The 18,074-nt window shown below is 60.4% G+C and overlaps 8 protein-coding genes and 2 non-coding genes across 10 annotated transcripts; 6 read left to right on the top strand and 4 right to left on the bottom strand.

The window, feature by feature from the left end:
- Positions 1-355: 355 nt before the first annotated feature.
- A1Q1_06116 (uncharacterized protein) lies at positions 356-968 on the top strand (the record flags this gene model as incomplete). The annotated part of the gene is made up of 2 exons (XM_014321325.1): positions 356-433; positions 510-968. The coding sequence occupies 2 exons, from the start codon at positions 356-358 to the stop codon at positions 966-968; spliced, it is 537 nt and encodes a 178-aa protein (XP_014176800.1).
- A 604-nt stretch (positions 969-1,572) lies between these two features.
- Positions 1,573-2,226, bottom strand: A1Q1_06115 (60s ribosomal protein l20 (yl17); the record flags this gene model as incomplete). The annotated part of the gene is made up of 2 exons (XM_014321324.1): positions 1,573-1,824; positions 1,960-2,226. The coding sequence occupies 2 exons, from the start codon at positions 2,224-2,226 to the stop codon at positions 1,573-1,575; spliced, it is 519 nt and encodes a 172-aa protein (XP_014176799.1).
- A 966-nt stretch (positions 2,227-3,192) lies between these two features.
- Positions 3,193-5,690, bottom strand: A1Q1_06114 (uncharacterized protein; the record flags this gene model as incomplete). Its single annotated transcript, XM_014321323.1, has 3 exons — positions 3,193-5,254; positions 5,296-5,428; positions 5,546-5,690. The coding sequence occupies 3 exons, from the start codon at positions 5,688-5,690 to the stop codon at positions 3,193-3,195; spliced, it is 2,340 nt and encodes a 779-aa protein (XP_014176798.1).
- Positions 5,691-6,583: 893 nt separating this feature from the next.
- A1Q1_06113 (uncharacterized protein) lies at positions 6,584-8,167 on the top strand (the record flags this gene model as incomplete). The annotated part of the gene is made up of 1 exon (XM_014321322.1): positions 6,584-8,167. One exon carries the CDS (start codon positions 6,584-6,586, stop codon positions 8,165-8,167), a length of 1,584 nt encoding a protein of 527 aa, XP_014176797.1.
- A 249-nt stretch (positions 8,168-8,416) lies between these two features.
- Positions 8,417-8,511, bottom strand: A1Q1_t440. Its single transcript has one exon. It is a non-coding gene; the product is annotated as a tRNA-Leu (tRNA).
- A 946-nt stretch (positions 8,512-9,457) lies between these two features.
- On the top strand, positions 9,458-9,584 carry A1Q1_t454. The gene has a single exon. It is a non-coding gene; the product is annotated as a tRNA-Thr (tRNA).
- Positions 9,585-10,353: 769 nt separating this feature from the next.
- Positions 10,354-11,359, top strand: A1Q1_06112 (uncharacterized protein; the record flags this gene model as incomplete). The annotated part of the gene is made up of 2 exons (XM_014321321.1): positions 10,354-10,388; positions 10,459-11,359. 2 exons carry the CDS (start codon positions 10,354-10,356, stop codon positions 11,357-11,359), a joined length of 936 nt encoding a protein of 311 aa, XP_014176796.1.
- Positions 11,360-11,527: 168 nt separating this feature from the next.
- A1Q1_06111 (nucleoside-diphosphate-sugar epimerase family protein) lies at positions 11,528-14,878 on the top strand (the record flags this gene model as incomplete). The annotated part of the gene is made up of 4 exons (XM_014321320.1): positions 11,528-12,353; positions 13,497-13,901; positions 14,126-14,613; positions 14,678-14,878. 4 exons carry the CDS (start codon positions 11,528-11,530, stop codon positions 14,876-14,878), a joined length of 1,920 nt encoding a protein of 639 aa, XP_014176795.1.
- A 300-nt stretch (positions 14,879-15,178) lies between these two features.
- Positions 15,179-15,985, top strand: A1Q1_06110 (uncharacterized protein; the record flags this gene model as incomplete). Its single annotated transcript, XM_014321319.1, has 3 exons — positions 15,179-15,302; positions 15,402-15,773; positions 15,822-15,985. 3 exons carry the CDS (start codon positions 15,179-15,181, stop codon positions 15,983-15,985), a joined length of 660 nt encoding a protein of 219 aa, XP_014176794.1.
- A 57-nt stretch (positions 15,986-16,042) lies between these two features.
- A1Q1_06109 (uncharacterized protein) lies at positions 16,043-17,759 on the bottom strand (the record flags this gene model as incomplete). The annotated part of the gene is made up of 3 exons (XM_014321318.1): positions 16,043-17,132; positions 17,192-17,353; positions 17,425-17,759. 3 exons carry the CDS (start codon positions 17,757-17,759, stop codon positions 16,043-16,045), a joined length of 1,587 nt encoding a protein of 528 aa, XP_014176793.1.
- Positions 17,760-18,074: the final 315 nt, after the last annotated feature.

Below are 18,074 nucleotides of genomic sequence, written 5' to 3'. Positions count from 1 at the left end.
GAGTGATCTAACCCAACATTCGGGGGTAGAAGAGCCTGATGACTCAACCCTTGAATCTGCAGCTAGGATTGCGTAACGAGCTGACCCCAGATGCATTCACCGTTTTCTTGAGTACACGCCGACCCCGCTGCCGCACCCTGTGCCACGGAAGCGGACAGCTGCTGTCGCCATCATGTGAGTGAGGCGAGGAAGGGCGCCGATCATCACGACGTGGCAGAGGTTGCTCCTTTCAAGCTGAGATGACGTACGCCTTCAAGCTTTCGCGATCCTTGAATGGGCATAAGCTGACCACCGCAGTCTGTTTGTAGGACGGAAGGGTGACCTGTACGTCCTGCTCTCAACGCGAGCGGGCGACATGCGCTCATACGCGGCCGACACAGCCCTCCCTGGAGGGAAGTATGACGAGGGCGACGAGGACGAGGTCGGCACAGCAGTGAGTTACAGCTCCGCTGACTCGAGACGAATAAGCTGACAAGCAGCGCCGTGAAGCATACGAGGAGGTGTGTTAGACCGCCCCAGCCCCGACTAACGCCCAGATCGGACTACCCATCGACCCCTCCCGGGTGCGCTATCTGTGCAAGCTCGACCCCTTCTTCGCGGGCAACCAGCTGATCGTGACGCCGGTTGTATTCCTCTCCGTCGATCGGGAGATCAACCCCGTCCTGAATCCGGACGAAGTGCAGTTCCTCTTCTCGATGCCGCTGTCGAGTTTCCTGCACGACCGACCGAGTGACATCCCAGGCTGGAACTTTGGCCTCAGCACGCGCGTCAAGCCTGCTCCCATTGGCAGTGTGCCGCCCCCACCTGCGCCGGGGTATGCGGAGGAGAAGGGCAGTCTCGGTGGCCGCGACGGGCGGTATTACATGTACCGCGACATTGAATGGGGAGGCGGCCCGGTGCGCATGCATCGCTTCCTGACGGGAAGGGAGGGAGGAGGCGTCAAGCCCGTGTACGGTCTGACGGCGTGAGTTCACGCGGACTAAGCTGTGAAGGCGTTCGAGATAAGCTGACACTCAGCGCAATCCTCATCCACGCCGCGATGGTGGGCTACGGCCGCCGCCCGAGCTTCGAGCCCTTCGCGCCAGGCCAGAAGAGCATGGCGGAGCGCGTCCGCTACAACATAGTGCACACTGGTGGTGCACTGAGGCGAGCGGCGCAAGACGAGAACATGCTTGCTGCTTGGCTCGAGGACGAGGAAGAGGGGACGAAGAAGGAGGAGGCCAAGAAGAAGGCATGGGACGAGGCGCAGGCCCGGAGTAAGCGGCTGAATGAGCGGAAAGCGACGACGAATGAGAGTGTGCCGGAGAAGGAGAAGAAGGACAAAGCTAAGTTGTAGACCATCTCTGTAAAGCTCATGAATGCAATTGGGGTATATGAGCAGGCCTCACACATGACGATGAGTTGCGCTTCAAAACCCTCTGCAGACGTCAGTGTATCTCGTTGCTCGCTGCGGTCGTTTCCGACACTCGACAAATGGTATAATGATCCAGAATGCACAGGTACATCTCAGCAGCCCCACACCGAAGGCTGGATAGCAGCCCGTACAGCACGTTACATGATGGTGGTGAACGCTTAAGCCCAGGTCGAGGGGCGGTTGGCGGCGAACCAGGCCTTGGACTTGGAACGACGGTGGGGGAGGGGGAACTTGAGGTCGGGGACCAGAAGCTGCTTCATGTAGGGCCTGCGGATGTCCGCGGTCTTCTCGATCTCGGCAACGCGGAGGATCTGGACGTTGCGGAAACGGGCACGGTGGCGGGCAGCCATGTCCTGGTACATAGCCTCGACGGCCTCGGCACGGGAAAGGGCACGGAACTCCTTAACCATCTACCGGATGTTAGTACTGCGCGATACTGCGATATCCCAGCGCGAAAACTTCCACCACCAAAACTCTCCCCGTTCACAACACCTAACACTGCCTCCCCTGCGCTATCATCCCTTGTCCGTGCAAGGTGTACTCACGTTGTGGGTGCCGGAACGAGAGTCGTAACGGATCCAGATGGCGAAGTTCTTGACCTTGAGGGGCTTCTTCTCCGAGATGACGTTGATGGCAACAATCTCGCCAGAGGCCTTCTTGGCCTTCTTGAGCTGGCGGAGGTAGTACCAGTAGCGAGACTTGGCGACAACGTCGTTGGGGGCGAAGATGCGCATGCGGTAGAGCTTAGGCTCAGGGTCCGCCTCGGTGGGGAGCTTGCGTCCAACGACGGAGTACTCAGTGAAGCGAGCCATCCTGGGGGTCAGCTAAGCTACACGGGATTCCTCTGTTCAGCTGCAACGACGGCGACTTCAGTCCTATTCCTCTTCCTGTCCTTCGTGTACCCTTGCAGTCGATCATCGGTCGAGAGATGTGTTGACAGTCCAGCTTGATCGTCCAACCCCACGCTCTGCGAACGCAGTCCCAGACCGCCGATAGCACCAGCACGTTTCGCCACGTCCGACGCGTTCTGGCACTTCGTCGCTGAGTCCCGAGCCCTCCTCGCAAGACATCCTGATCCACCAGCCATTCCAACAAAATCTTCGTCGTCCGAGCTGAAATCTTCCAGTTGACCGACGGGATCGCGAATTCGATGGGGTACACGAAGCAGTCGGCAGGAGTATGTCGAGGATTCCGTCGTCGTCGTCGTTGCGCTGCGAGTAGCTTACTCACTCGTCTGCTTTTTTTCTTGAGGATTAGAGAGCGAACGGTAGTCCAAACGACGGATGACCACCACCTACCGACTGGGCGCCCAGACGCTGCCAGGCCGAATCTGCGCGGCGGGAGTATTTCCCACCAAACTCGTTTACGGGCGACGGAGCCACGTGGTTGCCTTCTTAGGGCCGACATCTAAGGCACGGGTACCGGCTTGGGTTATGTCCGACAGTCGCGATGCTCGTGCCTGGCTGTGGGGGTCCGCAGTTGATCGGGTCTTTGTCTGTGGAGTCTGTCGACTGTCAGCTCTACGGACTAGACTGGGCCGCTCAGGATCAGCTCTGCGAGGCGGCAAGTGAACCCCGTATCCCAGACAGCACCCCCTCGCGGCATCACACATTCTGAGTAAGTACGTTGCATGGCACACCCTAAAGAGTAGTTAAAAGAGTATAGGAAACAGGTGGACAACAGACAAGACATGAGATGTGGCGCTAGCTACTACGTGAGCCCGATGGGAGTGTGTCACGGTGGATCGTTCGTGTCGTAAATCATAACGTATAAAATCATTAAGTCGGGATCAGGTTACCAGTGAGCTTGTAGCCCTCCCAGACTGCCTGACGCGCGTGCGGCATGATGCCCTCTCCGATCATACCGCGTCCAATGAGCGCGTGGAAGCGCGCAAGCTCGTTCCCGCCACCAGAGTAGAGGAACGAACCGCAGGACACACCGATCGCGACCCCGAGCATGGTCCACGTCACTATGCAGGCCACGCCGGGGGCGTTGAACTCGGCACCGCACAAAGTCATGGAGCGCCGCTTTGGCGGTGGCAGCTCGCCCCTCGCCTTGCGAGCCTTGTATGCGTCCTCCATCACCGGGCAGTGCACGCCCGACTCGCGCGCTGCTGCGAGATACGCGCTGTCATCCTCGTCGTCGCTGTCCAGGGCGTCGTAGGGCGGGTGCGCGTCCTCACCGCCGTCGCTCGTCAGGCTCGGGAGCGAGGTGAACTTTGGCGTTGAAGGCGACGACAGCGGAGACGCCAGAGCGTCTCGGTCGCTGACCTCGTTCTCGTCCACGATCGCAATGGCCGTGCCTTCCGGCAGCACCTGAGACTGCATGACCTCGTTGCCGGCGCGGATGAGTGTACGCGTGATGGTCGTCTCGATGATGCGGTCCTCGAGAATGTCGCCCGTCTCTGGTGTATCAAAGCCACGCAGAATCTCTAGTCCTAAGCTCTTCGAGATCGTCGAGTCATCTGGTTTGGCCGCCGGCGCCTTGCTGGATGGGCTCATTGAGTGCGACAGGTCGGCCTTGAGCCGGTCGATGGTCTCGCGAAGCGTCAGGTTCTCCGTTTTCTGCACGTCAAGCTGCACCTTGCTGCGCGCAGCGTCGAGTAACTCCTCTTTCAGCTGGCGGTTTTCTCGGCTCAGTGCATTGTGCTCCTTCTCGCGCCGCTCGTCTTGTTCTCGCCACTCCTGCTCCTCCGCATCGTGGTTGGCAATGAGCGCCTCCTTCTCGTCCAACAGCTCACGCAAGTCCTGCGTCTCCTTCAGTTGCGCCTGGTAGCGCTTCTGCAGGCCCGAGAGTGTCTCTTTATATGTCTCTTGCGCTGACTTGAGACCTGCGATCTGCGACTCCAATCCCGCCAGGTCGGTGGTCAGAGCCGCATTCTTAATGCGCATGTTCTCGGCGTCGCGCCGCGTCTCCTTGTGCTTCGCCTGCTCTCCTTCGTACATTTCCATCGCCTCGTGCGCCATGCTCTCGCTGTCGGCCAGCTGCCGCTGCAGTGCGGCCTCGGTGTCTCGGAGCTTGCGCTGGGCGTCCTCGAGCTGGGTTCGGAGTGTGGCGGCCTCATCCCGCAACGAGTTGGACGACGATGTCGTGAGCTTCGCTAACCGCGCCAGATCACGCTCGTGGTCGCCACCGTTTGGCACTCGCAGCTTGTCCTCGATCTCGTTCAGGTCATTCAAGTTCATGGCGTCCGGCTCATGTGCGTCGTCTGGAAGCTTGCTCCTGCCCTTTTGCGTCGGCGACGTGAAGAAACCGGCGACGTAAGACGTGCTGTCGAGAGCGGGTGAGCCGGGGGACTGAGGGTTGTCCATGCTTGGTGGCGGCGAGGTGGCGGCGATCGAGCTGGCGATGCTCGCACTACGGCTCGGGCCGGATCGAACGGACTCTGGACTCTTCGGCATGTCGTCGGGACCGCGACTCAGCTCCCGGCTCTGGCGCCGCCATGACGTCGGCGGGTTGGGGCGAGCAAAGGCGGCGGATCCAATGTTGTTGTATTTCTCTGCGGCTGGAGCCCGAGCCGAGAAAGGCGAGTCGTCGCGAGCGGAAGACTCCGATATGGACTTGCTTCGAACAGGCTGTGGCGCGGGCTTGTCCTTGGCGGAGGGTAATGCATAGTTGGCCCCAGGGAAAGGTCGCGGGATCGATGAAGTGGATTGGCTGAGCTTTGAATGCTGACCGCCAGGGCTGGTGTAATCGCCGTCATCCGACGACGACGATGAGTCCGAGGGCGATCGGATGCGGTCCGACACTCTTCTAGAGTGCGTCTGCCGTCCGTTCGAGGGTGGCGATGTTACCGACGGCGAGGTTGCTCCAGACTTTGGACGTTCCTTTGCGAACAGCCTGAGGTCAGTCATGTCCGATCGCCGCCGAGGTCCACTCACGACATGAGATTCACGAGCTCGGGGTGCGCCAGTTCTGGGTCCTGCCCAGTGTCAACAAGGCTTAAGCAGGTCACTCGGATGTTCTCGATCACATCTGCACTAAAGAATTCGTGATCTTTGCACTGCTCTAGCACTGCGGTCAAGTCAGCCTTTGTGTGTGGTGATCATCGGGAGGCTGGACAGCACGAATTGTGCACGGGCCGCACCCTGCCGCAGCCACAACAAAGTTCGTCCGATGTGCAGCACTCACAGTCTGGGAGCTCGCTGAGCTTGACGACGTCGTGTCCATGTTTCTCAAGCAGGTCGTCGGCGAGGTGCTCAAACTCCTCATGGGTGGACAGGGGCGGAAGCGGCTGCGACTTGTCGGACCTGGCGTCGCTCTGCCGGTTCGCCATGGTGAAAAGGGGGCGCGGGTTGGCCGCAAGGTCGATGGGCGAGAGAGTATTATAGAAGTGCCGTTGGTGCGTATAGAGGTCGGCGGCGGTGAAGGTGACAAAGGCGAAAAGGTGACAAGCGGAATGTAGTGACAAAGAAAGGGATGTTTGCGACGACTGCGATGAGAGTGTTTAATGTTGATTGTTGTTGATGTGAGCTTAAGCGCGTGTTTCTGGTGCACACTGCTGCACTGGCTGGGCCGCGAGCCGCCTGACGCAAGCACCTCTGCGCCCTGAGCAGGCAGTCCAGCTGCCAGCCAGCGTGCACTCGAGCCGGAAAGATTCCGTCTGCTACCCTGCCTTCCGTGCCTGGGTGGCAAACCTTGTCAACACGAGACGCTTTCCTTCCGCTGCGGTCCGATCGCGCGGCGTGCGCGTCATGGGCCATCGCCGACCACCGACGCGTTCTCGATCTCGTGCATTACTCAAATCCTTACGCCCTCGATGACTCACCGCTGAACAATAGACGGAGCGTTGCCCGCGAAAAAGCCAACCACTCGAACGCAGGTGGCCATGGAGGTAGATGGCTGCATACGCTGTGCAAGCGACTGTGGCTCTGCGAGCGGTTGTTCTCGACATCGGCCCTCCAGACTTGACCTTGACCATCCGACTTCTTTTCAGCCCGAATGCCTCTCGTCTTAACAACATCGCTGACGAGAGCACACGCTTGGGGCGTGAGGAGCAGGTCATGTGCGAAGACGATGTCCAGTCAACCCCTGTCGCCAGCTGTGTGCATGCAGTCGCCCTCCTCCTTTGGTTCGCCCCGGGCGCTGAGGTCCTGTCGTCGTCGCCTCTACTTTTTCCCACACTTCTCGTATTCTCTTTCTTCTAACCACACTGACGTCGCCACCAGCATGAGCGTAGCCGCTCACGACTCCAACTGCAAGATCGAGCCCGCCGCCGGTAGTATCGCGGCTGACGACGTGATCGACATCACTACCGAGCCGGACGGTGCGGATGGCCCGCTCGTGACCGAGAGCGACATCGAAGCTTTCTTCAACGCCACCAAGGGTATTGCAGGCGATACCGCTGCATCCCATAAAGCTCATGCCGCAGACTCCACGGGCCCGCAGCTCGACATGACCGAGGCCGCCAGCGAGGTCGACGACAGCCCTGGCAGTGTCAAGAACACCTGTGAAGTTGGAGAGGGCGAGGGCGACGACGCTGAAGTCGAGGCCGAGGACGCAAGCGAGCTCAGCGACCCCGTTGGGTTCGGCGAGGCCAACCACGAGGCCAATACCGACGAAGCCAGCGACGATGCTGAAGGGGATGGAGACGAGCACTGCGAGGAGGAGCACGAAGAGGAAGAGGACGCCAGTGGCGAAACGGACACCGGTTCGGAGTACACCACCGAAGTTATCACCAAGACCACCCGCCGCAGCACTCGCACTCGCGCTCGCGCTCAGAGCATCGTCGCTAACCAGGAGCCTCAAACGTGTGAGGCGCTCGAAGAGTCCGAGGAACATAAGCAAGAGCAACCCGAGGAGAAGCTCACCAATCCCAAGAAGACGGCCACAAACCGTCGTAGCGGCAGGCGAGGCAAGGCTGTCAAGAGCGAGGCAGAGCCCTCTGAGGAACCTCAGGAAGACGGCCAGGGGAACGCCGATCCTGTTGAACCGATGCAGGAGAGCGAAACCGAGGCGGCCCCCGTCAAGCGTCGCGGCGGCCGCAAGCGTGCCCAGCCTGCCAAGGTCGGCTCACCTTCTCCGCCTGAGGGTCCTAAGCCCACCAAGCGCTCGCGCAAGCGTAAGGAAGATAAGCAGGAGAGCGACCACGACGATGTTAAACCCGCCGTCGACGAGGACGGAAGCGTCAAGCGCGGCAAGCGCTCTCGCCGCGCGAAGGAGAAGCCGGACCTTGACTGTGATGCCGAGCCTGGCGCGGAGGAGGAGAACAAGTCCACCAAGCGTGCGCGCGCCTCCAGGTCGAAGAAGCTCAAGCTCGACGTCCAGCCCAAGATGGAGCACGCAGAGCCCGCCAATGGTCGCCGCGCCAAGTCCGAGCCTCTTCCCGGTGCTGAGGCTGAGCTCTCTCCCGACCTGAAGACCGGCAAGTCCCACAAGACACCCAAGTCCTCCGGCCGCCCCGCCGCCCGCTGGTCCCCAGAAGACCGTACGGCGCTGTACCTTGCTGCCGTCGAGGCGAACTGCGGGGGCAAGGTGCGCACAGAGCGTTTCCAAGCGGGCGTCGCCGGGCGCAATGCGAAGCAGTGCTTCGACGCTTGGCAGAAGACGGCGGAGCCCTTCATCATGAAGTATCTCTCCGAAGAGCCTAAACCCGTGCCCAAGGACTGGAGGGCCGAGCCGACGGGCCGCAAGGGCTGGGACGGAGCTGCGCTGCAGGCTCTCTTCGACGCTGCAATCGGGACGGAGACGCCGCGCTTCACGGAGGGCATCAACGGCCGCTCGAAGGCTACGACCCGCGACACCTGGAAGTGAGTAGCTGCGGAGACGGGGCTGACACCAGTCGCACTCTGCGTCCGGGCATCATGGCTGCGTTGAAAGAGAAGGGTGACAGGAGTGCGGCGTGAACACGATCAGTGCCGAATTGCGCCTCCCTGCTAGAGCCAGGCGTTACATGTGTGAAGGTCGTGCCAGTAGTCATCTCGATGTATAACTCGCTCTGTGACGAAAAGCAGCGAGCAAGAGGGAGAAAAAGTGAGGCTAGGGAGTAACTGAATACTCTCTTGACGAGAGTGGGATTCGAACCCACGTCCGAAGACTGCGGAGGATAACTTGAAGTCACCTTAACACAGCGCCTTAGACCGCTCGGCCATCTCGCCTACGAAGGTCGAGGGGCGCAGCAGGCAGACGTGCGCTCGGGACGGAGTTCGAGCAATCTCCACCTGTGGCAGCCTCGTCGATGTTGCTAACGAGGGACTTCACGGCGTGGACGCAACAGAAGGTAAATGGCACGATGCTCAGGTTACCCAGGGAGGTGTGGCGAACAAGGAAATACATCGCTGTTGCAATGGCATATGTACACTTATGGAAGGTGCCCGTACATGGGTCGGTGCGCCGAGGAAGTGCAGCAGCACCACATCTGCGTCTGCCCTTCCCATTGAAAATGAAGGTGTAGACTCTCTAATTTTTGGACACCATGGAGGGAAGTGCACCGCCGTCAACTAGTCGCTGAGTGGACAGAGGAGTTAAGGGCGCTAGGGGGGACTCACTCACTGATGTTGGACTAGCTCCTCGGCGGATGAGCTACCCTGACGCCAGTGAACACACGGAGTTGACATCGGTCCCTTTCTTTCTCGGCCACAGACGTGCCTGGACATCCACGACGATATCGAATCAAACCCAACGGACGCAGCAGACTCGGCAGGTCGTTGTCTACTTATTATTCATTATTAACGATAATTTCATTGGAATTCCTTCTGCCGATTTCGAATATCGTATAACTGTCGCCCGGTTAACTGCTCTTCGACTGCTCACCATCGGTGCTCATCTCCACTGAAGTAATGCAGGTCCATTATGACCAGCAACGGACAAGAGTCCGTTGCAGAGCAGTCTCCGGGGTGAGGAGGGCCTGGAGTCCCTCAAACCTTCTGCTAGGGGCGTTGCTCGCTGGACAAGGGGCGGTGAAGTACTGCACCTACGAAACGACTTGCTGCGCCGCCACACAGGACTGAGGAAACCCAGTACCACCGGACGGCCTCCGCTGTGCTCATATAGCACTTCTATTGAAAAAAATTATCAGAAATCGTTGTCTGGACGGTTAATACTGCCTCTTTAGCACAGTGGTAGCTGCGTTCCTTTCGTATCTTACGTAACCATCGATTCTCGGTGATTCACGATCGGTCGTACACATCGTACTAGGGAAAGGTCGGCGGTTCGACTCCGTCAAGGGGCAGATCATCTTTTTCGGGGTCGTTTCAGTCTTTGGGTGGTATGGAGGGACAGCGAAATTTACATTCGTTTTTAGATCTCGTAGAGAACGGTTCGAGTGGAGGAGGCTGCGGACCGACCGACACGGAGGCAGATCTGAGATCAGTGGTGTGTGGCGCCACTAGTCGGGTGGCGGGGCGCTAAGATCCAGCTGCGGCAGGAGGGCGCACCCACTCCGTGAAGGCCTGGACCGGTGCGCCTGGACCGCTCCCGCAGGCAGCAGTCTTCGCGCAGTCTGAGCTAGTCGGGTGTGAGGATCAAGGGAGGGCCGTCCACGTTGTATCTTAACCATTCACCATATCGACTTTTGCCACTCTTCCTTCCGTTCAACATGCGTTGCTTGACAGCATACGCCTCCCCTTCAACCTCGTTCGTCCCCTTGAGGAATCCCTCCCAGAATTTGACCAGGAATTGTCATCTACTGGCGCCCTGTCTGCATATTCTCTTCGTCGGGTGAGTCAGCGCGGTGGTTCGTTAGCCTGTGGCGAAGAAACCCTCATGGTCATGCTAACCGTCAGGACTCTCCCAGCGGTGTTCCCCGTACGAGTATCGAGCGAGAACCGACCTCCAGGCCACTGAGCGGCTGCTGGTGTCGTCTCTCTGCCCCTTGTGCGGAAACTCACCCAAGGGGTGGTTTCATCAGGAGCCGGACTTCCGCATTTTTGGTAAAGTCGATCCTGTCGCCTACGATGACGACCCGACCGCCGCGACCACGGAAATCATGCGCCTGGACAATGACATCGAGCGGCACCTGCACAATTCGCGTCGGGTATGGGAGCAGCACTCTCCTTCCCGCATATCCCCCCGAGCCTTCAATGACGCGATCGAGGCGGCGAAAGTCAAGGGCTGATCGAAGGTGGCGTTGAGCACGTACGAGTCGGCAAGGACGTCCCTGGCGAGAAGTTCCACGGCAAGCATCCCGGTCTCAGTTTCTTTGGGCGGTATCGAGGCCCAGGACCTGCCCTCTCCTGTTCTGCGCTGCGTGCACTGTCCGACAAGGGTGCCGGCATCGTCGAGGTTCAAGAGGACGCTGCGGACGAGTCTGGCGAGGACGAGGCGCATGAGCGCAATCTGGTCGGCCCCTTTGTCGACCTCTGGACGTTCGACCTCGAACACAAGCTTCTTGCACTCGCTCTCCTCTTCTTTCTGCGTTATCTTCGCACTTGCACCCCAACGCTAAATGTTGGGGAGTCGGCTCAAGTGTGCAAACTGCTCTCCCTGACAGGACCAAGTCAAGTGGAGAGGGTCCCCGAGATTGGTGAGGACCCCCCAGTGGACCTACTCCAGTCCTTGGATGTCCGGTGGAAGGGTTACGCAGCTGAATCATGGTGGACAATGCAGGGGCGCGTAGTGGTGTCTCAATACGCACCTGAGCATTACGCGCTCCTCTGCATAGTAGGCGGTGGCGGCAGGGCTAAGTACGACCCGGTCGTCGAAAACGAGGTGGCGCGCCTAGTAGTATTGGCGAACAAAGCGGCTCTCATAGCCCTCAAGTGCACCGAGGAGCATGCGCGCGCGCACGGGAGACCGCGGCACCACAACCTCGCCACGTTCACGAAGCTCAGAGACGAGGTTGAGGTGAAGATCAGGGAGGTCGGTCTGGAGAACGAACTCGATGACGCACGTTACAAGCTTGCCATCAAAGCGGCATGGTTCAGTTCTCGCCGGGTGGCCGCTTCATACTTTCGTTCTCGGGCCGTCGACCAACCGATGCAACGCCACGACACTGACGCATCCTAGCGGGATGCAAAATCAAGCGGTCGCGACTTCCTCGGCACCCGCTTTTCGGCTGAGCGAGAGCAACAATTCGTCGCGCTTCTGCGGGAGGACGAGGAGCGGCAGCGTCGAGGAGTCCCGCCGCGCGTGGCTCGCAACCCCCTCCGCCCACTGTTTTGTTCTTCGAACGAAATGTGGAAACAGTATCACCTCGCCCAGCCGGAGGGCATCGACATCATCCGCTCGGCGGCCAACACTCGCGTCCCCCGAACCAACTGCCGTCGCTCCACAGTGCCGAGGGAGGTTCGTCTGTGGCAAGTGCAACGCAAGCCGACCCACCGCCAATCGCACAAACCCTGGATCCAGGTCCATGACGATCCAGCTGTCCGGGTACGAGAGCATGCAACGGAAGGCAGCGCATATCCGAACGGTTTCGATGCCGTGTCGTGCGACACCTGCATGGAGACCGTGATTCCGATCCCCGACACGGACGGGTATGCGCAGTCCTGGCGGCACGCCTGCTCCGCGGATCTCGCACCGGGGGCAGAGAATGCTACCATCGTCGAGCACTTGCGCGATGGCTGCACCAGATCACAAATCCACTTCGTGTCTGAGCTCTTCGCCTTTCCTGAGCTTTTGGAGCAGGCCGCGCAGGGGCTGGAGGAGCACGACTTTGCAGATGTCGTGAGACGTATCTTGGACGAGACCGTGGACAACCCCCCGCGGTTCCGTCATTTGGAGGAGGAGGCGGACAGCGCACCACCAGTGCTGGTCGCACCGGGGTCGTCAATGCGCTGGGTCGCTGAAAATGCGATCGGCCTCGCCCACGCCCTCGTGGCCGGGCGCTTCGAGGAGCCCGAAGGCTGTCGACTGCCCGACAGGGTACCGCCTCGCTATCGTTCAGCAAGAGTCCGGCGGGCGCCGTCCGCTCCACCTTCACCGGGGTGGGAGCGGGTCCGAAGCCTGAGAAGCGCCAGCTCATGTGCGCTGCCCCGATGTCTACGGCAACGAGGGCGAAGTCGGTCGGGAAGTGGCCCTACAGGGACGACTCCGAGATCCAGCAGATGCTCGCCGGGCTGGACACGTGGAACCCGAGCAAGTCTCTGGACGTAAGCAACGCTCGCACCGGCCTGCTGACAACTGCAAAAGCAGGAGGGATTGGGGTCGTAGACTTGAGTGGGGCTGCACTGGCGCCCCAAATAACTAGCCTTCTTTGTAGGACCAGACATCCGTCCGTCACCGAGGCAATGTGTGATGCATCTAGAACTAGAGCGGGAACCGCGCTGCACGCGGACGCGCCAGCTTCTAGCTGCCGATACCGGGGCCACGCGCGATCCGATGAGAAGCCTGAGCTCTGGCCGCCCCTTCTTCCCGCTGCTCGCGTATCAATGCCTACGCAGAGGCATCTTATTCGACGATAACGGAGCTCCACAAACGTTGCAGAGTATCTGACACGCCAAGACAATGGACAGTGCCGCTCGCGGGCCATTAATCAGCAAAAGGTCAGGCGCGTGCGCGTCGCAGGTGCCGTGCGTGACCCTGGTGGTGGGAGTGTTGTCTGGAGAGCTCCTTGAGCCACGCGAGTATCAATGACATTGCTCGGTTTCAGGTGAGGAATGTAATCCGGCGCACTGACCAAATTCAGCTCCGCACTTGAGCTCTCTATCCGGCCCACACCGGATCCGAGGCGGCGGTTACGTTGGTGTTGACTGTGTTTGGGTGTGGACAACTCGCGGTCCCTCGTGCATTCCTCTGTCCCGGGTCTCCTCCGAGCGGCCGCCTCTCGCCAGTCCGACCCGCGGGCATCACACCCCTTCCAACCTTCTGGCCTTCGGCGGCGTCTCAGCGTTCCTCACATGACGTCGTAACACCGCGCCCACGGGCACAGACTCGGCATGATATTGCTACGACCTCCTCGATGTCGCTGTCCTGCCGCGTCCACTTTATCTGTGTGCTGCTTACTCATCCGACAGCCATGCCAAGCTCGCCCATCACGCTCGTCGACCAGATCTCGCCGTGTGCTGCTGGGCAATAGGCCCAGTGCGCGGGCTGAGGCTTCTCACAGCGGATCGCGCTCTTGGCACAACAGCGAACCTTCCGAGCACTTGACTTTGGATCTCTGCGATCTGTGTGCGATTCATGATCCGGGACAGTCTATAAGAAGACGTCCAAGACGCCTCCTTCCCACAGCCAGCAACCTTCACCATGGCCGACACTACCACCACCACTACGACTACGACCACGACCGCTCCTGCCGCTACCACCGGTGCCTCGCCGACCACCTCTACGGGGGAGAAGAACATTGTCGTCTTTGGCGGTACGGGTGCCCAGGGCAGTGCCTTCATCCGCGCGCTCTCCGAGTATCCAGGCTACAAGATCTTCCTCCTCGTGCGCTCCGAGAAGCCGACGCCGCTGAAGGACCTGCCCGGCGTCACCGTCGTGCACTCTGCCGAGTATGGCGAGCACCCCGCGCTCGCTCTCCGTGCTACGCACCTCAAACCCGGCGAGGTGTACGGCGTTTTCTCGGTTCAGGGGTACATTCCGGAGAAGCAGGAGATTACGCAGGGTGAGTCGAGCTGAGTCGAGTTTGTGTCGGTGGCGGATGAGCCTGATCTTGGAAGGCAAGGCACATGACCTCCAGGTGGCTTCCGAACTGCGCTGAGTGAGGCTCGCGGCAGAGCAGCGTTCCTGCTGCGGCTTTGGTCTCATGACTGTTGCTGCCAGTGCGCAGGAACGGAAAGTGGCGAGCTGAATAGCTCAATGCATCCCACGCACAGAGCTAACAACCAGGCAAGAACATTGCGCGCGCGGCGAAGGAGTGGCAATGCCATCACTTCATCTATGCGTCTGCGAACTGCAGGTCTGAGGAGGTGAATGACGGGATGCACGGAAAGCGCGTCGTCGAGGCCGAGATCGAGAAGCAGGGTTTCCCGCTCGTGACCATCCTGGGCGACACGGACTTCATGGACAACTGGCTCCCGCACGCCGGCTACAGCCACAAGCTGTACCGCACTGTCCTGTGGCGCAAGACGTTCACGCCCGAGCAGCTGGGCACCAAGAAGATCATGCTCGTCTCGACGCGCGACATTGGCCGCGCGGGCGCCAAGGCCCTCAACGAGGGCATCACGGGCAAGATCCCCCTTGCGGGCGACAAGCTCACCATGAACGGCATCATTGAGACGTACGAGGACTGCTACGGCAAGAAGCCCGATGAGGCCATGGGCCTGGCCGCTAGTGCGGTCAAGTATGTCTCGTCCGCCATCAGCGGTCTCAGCAACGTGAGTTCACAAACTTGCTTCCTACCTCCAGCTTCAAGCCTACGGAAGAACGGCTGACGCCCAGTTCTACAAGAACTTTGACTCCGAGTTCGATCTCGAGGTGACGCGCAAGGTGCTCCCTGACCCAGAGGACTTCAAGTCCTTCCTCCAGCGCACGAAGGAGGAGCAGCCTACCCGCCGCCTGTCCTTCACGGGCGCGCACCGCAAGTCGTTCGACAAGAGCGCCGAGCGCAAGGCTTCCAAGGACTCGGCGGCGAGCCACTAGGCGCAAAACTTCGGCTGTGTATCGGAAGATCGTATAGGTGATAGCTATAGCTCTGTAACTAATCTGATCGTAAGGACCATTCGTCTTATGCAAAGTAATCGTGTGGTCTGGGTGGCGACGGTGCGTGAGATCTGACTGTGAAGGTAGGAACGGCACAGTGAGATCTAAGACGCCGAGTTCAACCGATTTCCTCCAGGAACCAGATTCCGTCATCGACTTGCGGGGCCAAGACCTGTCTCTGGTGGAGGGTTAACGATCGACTGTGAGACCTTCCTCGACGTTGCTACATCCCCAACCACCATGACGACACCCGAGTGGCGCACCGTGCTCGAGCAGCAGCTGAAGCAGCACGCCAAGAGCAGCGTGTACTCGTTCGCAACGGCGAGTCCGGCTCCACACGTGCGCTACGTCGTGCACCGCGAGTGTGAGTGAAGTCTGCCCTGGCCTGCTCCTCCTCCATCGAGACCCGGGGGTGGGGGACACGAAGCACAGCTTGGCGAACGGTGTGACCAGCTGACTCCAGTCTCACCCTCTCATCTCCTCCTAACCACGACGGACCGGCGCATGGCCAAAGCGCGGCAGATGGAGCACGGCGCCGCCATCGCGTGGCTCTTCCCCTCGCTCGTGCAGGTCCGGCTCGAGGGAAGGATGATCCTGTATCCCTCCCCTATCCCATTCCCGAACCCGCCGGCGACAACAGCAGAAGAGGACGCCAAGACTCTCGCGGACTCTTTCCCGAAAGACGCACCCGAGTCCGACCCGCAGTGGTGGGAGAAGAAACGGAAGGAGCTTTGGGACGGCCTCAGTCCTGAGCTTAGGGCGAGCTTCTGTCGACCCAAGCCCGGGGCGGAGCTCAAGGATGACCCGAACAACTGGATCGACGAACTGGTGAGTTGTAAGCCAAGGAGAAGCTGACGCCAGCCTGCTTCTGATGACGGCGCAGACGAGAAGACCAAGGACGCCCTGGCCCGCGCATGGGAGAACTTTGCCGTGCTCGCCCTCCAGCCCGAGAGCGTCGAGGTGCTCGACCTCGGCTCCAAGCCGCACAAGCGCACGCAGTGGACGAGTGCGACGGATGCCCCGCGGAAGACCGAGGTCGTCCCGTAACTCTATCGTCTATGCATTATCCTACATGTATTACAGTACAATCTACCAGCGTGCCCGCTAGGCCATCTCGATCTTGGCTCGCGCTTCCCGCGTGCGCGCCTCCCAAGCCGCAATCATGCTCTCGCCCTCCTTGCGCATCTCTTCGTGCCGCAGCTTGAACTGCAAGCGCACATAGTCCTCGAGCGTCATGCTCTTCTGCTCCTCGGTCAGAGGCGAGTGCTTGCCCTCTTTGCCGACGATGGCGTCGACGGCGTGCCGGACAGACGGCGAGCCCTTGGCGGCTGGTGGCGGCGGCAGAGGAACGTTCGGGTCGGCAGTGCCCAGTGGCCGGTTCGGCACGCTCTTCGTGGAGGCGGAAGGTGCCTCGCGGTTGCGCACCGGCTCAGTCGCGGCGGAGAGCTTCTTTCGCGGCAGAGGCTTGGTCTTGCGTTTCGGCTTCTCGGGTGACGGTTCGGGTACGGGCTCGGGATCAGCCTCGGCGATGGGCTCTGGCTCCGGCTCAACGACGGGCTCCGGTTCTGGCTCGGCGATGGGCTCTGGCTCTGGCTCCTTGGCAGCCTCAGGCTCAGGCTCAGGTTCTGGCTCAGGCTCCGCAACAACCACCTCAGGCTCCGGTTCCGGCTCCGCCTTCTTCTTGCCCTTAGCACGTGAAGACTTGGACGGTTTCGGCTCGGGATCCTCAGGTTCCGGTTGCGGGAGCTCCAGGCTGTCGTCGACGTCCTCGTCCACCTCGTTTGCTGTCGACGCCTTGCTTCGGCTACGGGTCGAAGTCGCTCGCCGCGTAGACGTGGATGACGCAAGCTCGCTGGCCGATGAGTTCTTAGTCGCTCGTCCTCGTCGCTTCGGCGGTTCGGGTTCCTCGACCGGCTCCTGAGCGACAGACGCCTTTGGTTGACGTCCCCGTCGCTTCGGCAGCGCTGTCTCGTCCTCGGTGGCGACAGTCGAAGTCGAAGCGGCAAGGACGGACGCCTTGGTCGTCCTTCCTCGCCTCTTTGGCGGTTCCAATTCGGCGTCAGATTCGGCAGCGGTGGTCGCAGCGGTCGTTCGTCGTGTTGTCCGACCCGCAGCCTTACGGCCCTTGGTCTTCGCAACCTCTACCGTCGCCGTGAAGAAGGGGCAGTCGGGTTCCTTGCGGTGATGAATGTCCCTGCTTGTTAGCGCGTAAACATAAGAGGGACACACCATGGGTTGTCGTCTTCCTCCCACTCGACGACCTCGTACTGGCACAAGGGGCACGTCGTCGCATCAGGCGCCTTAAGCCCCGGCGTGTACACAAACCCAGCAGCAGCGAGGTCCTTGGCGGTGGGCTTGTTATGCGGCCACCAGTCCCCGAACGTGTCTTCACGGTACCTGCTCATGCGATCGGAGCTGGGTAACTGGTCCGTCGACTCGTAGACTTTCCTGGATGGTCAGCAGAAGGCGTTACAGCAGTGACAAACCTCAGCCTGCCCTCGCCACCGTTCGCACGGTCGACCTCGATCCGGCAGATGACTTCCTTCCATGCGCACTCGCCGTCGCGTCGAACGTGCTCGGCAAAAGGGTCGTCGTCCTCGTCCCAGCCGCCGAGGACGAGGCCACACATGAAGCACTTACACGTGTCATGAGAGTCGACGTCCTTCTCCTTGCCGGGTTGGTGGTAGAAGCCTGCCTTTGACAGGGCGGCGGGGGTGAGGTATGGGTACTGTTCGGGATCGAGTGGGAACGCGACCTTTGCGGCGCGTTTTGGGCGCGTCACGGCGTCGTAGGACTTGAGCCGCGCCTCGAGGCACTGCATGGCGAGGGAGCGTTGTGTGTCAAAAGAGACTGGGAGTGAAGCAACAAGATCGAGTGCAAGATAGCGGGGTGTGTCTGGCGAGATCGGTGCTTGTTGATATACGACCCTTCGAGTGACTGTACTTGCTGCCCGCGTCGTTATTTACTTTCACGTTAGTCGTTTGTTTGTGTCTGATTCAACCCCCGCCCCCCCGTTTTGATCCCGCAAAGTTAGGCGCCATGCGGCGTTAGGCGTGGGACCCCGGCCCATCTGCCTCCGGGCGCCTAAAGTTTCCGATTTCAGTCGCCTCCGACATTTTCATTTCCACCGACAGCC

The sequence above is a fragment of the Trichosporon asahii genome (genome assembly GCF_000293215.1).
Source record: "Trichosporon asahii var. asahii CBS 2479 unplaced genomic scaffold scaffold00075, whole genome shotgun sequence".
Lineage (NCBI taxonomy): Eukaryota > Fungi > Basidiomycota > Tremellomycetes > Trichosporonales > Trichosporonaceae > Trichosporon > Trichosporon asahii.
This window is presented reverse-complemented; position numbering and strand designations above follow the sequence as displayed.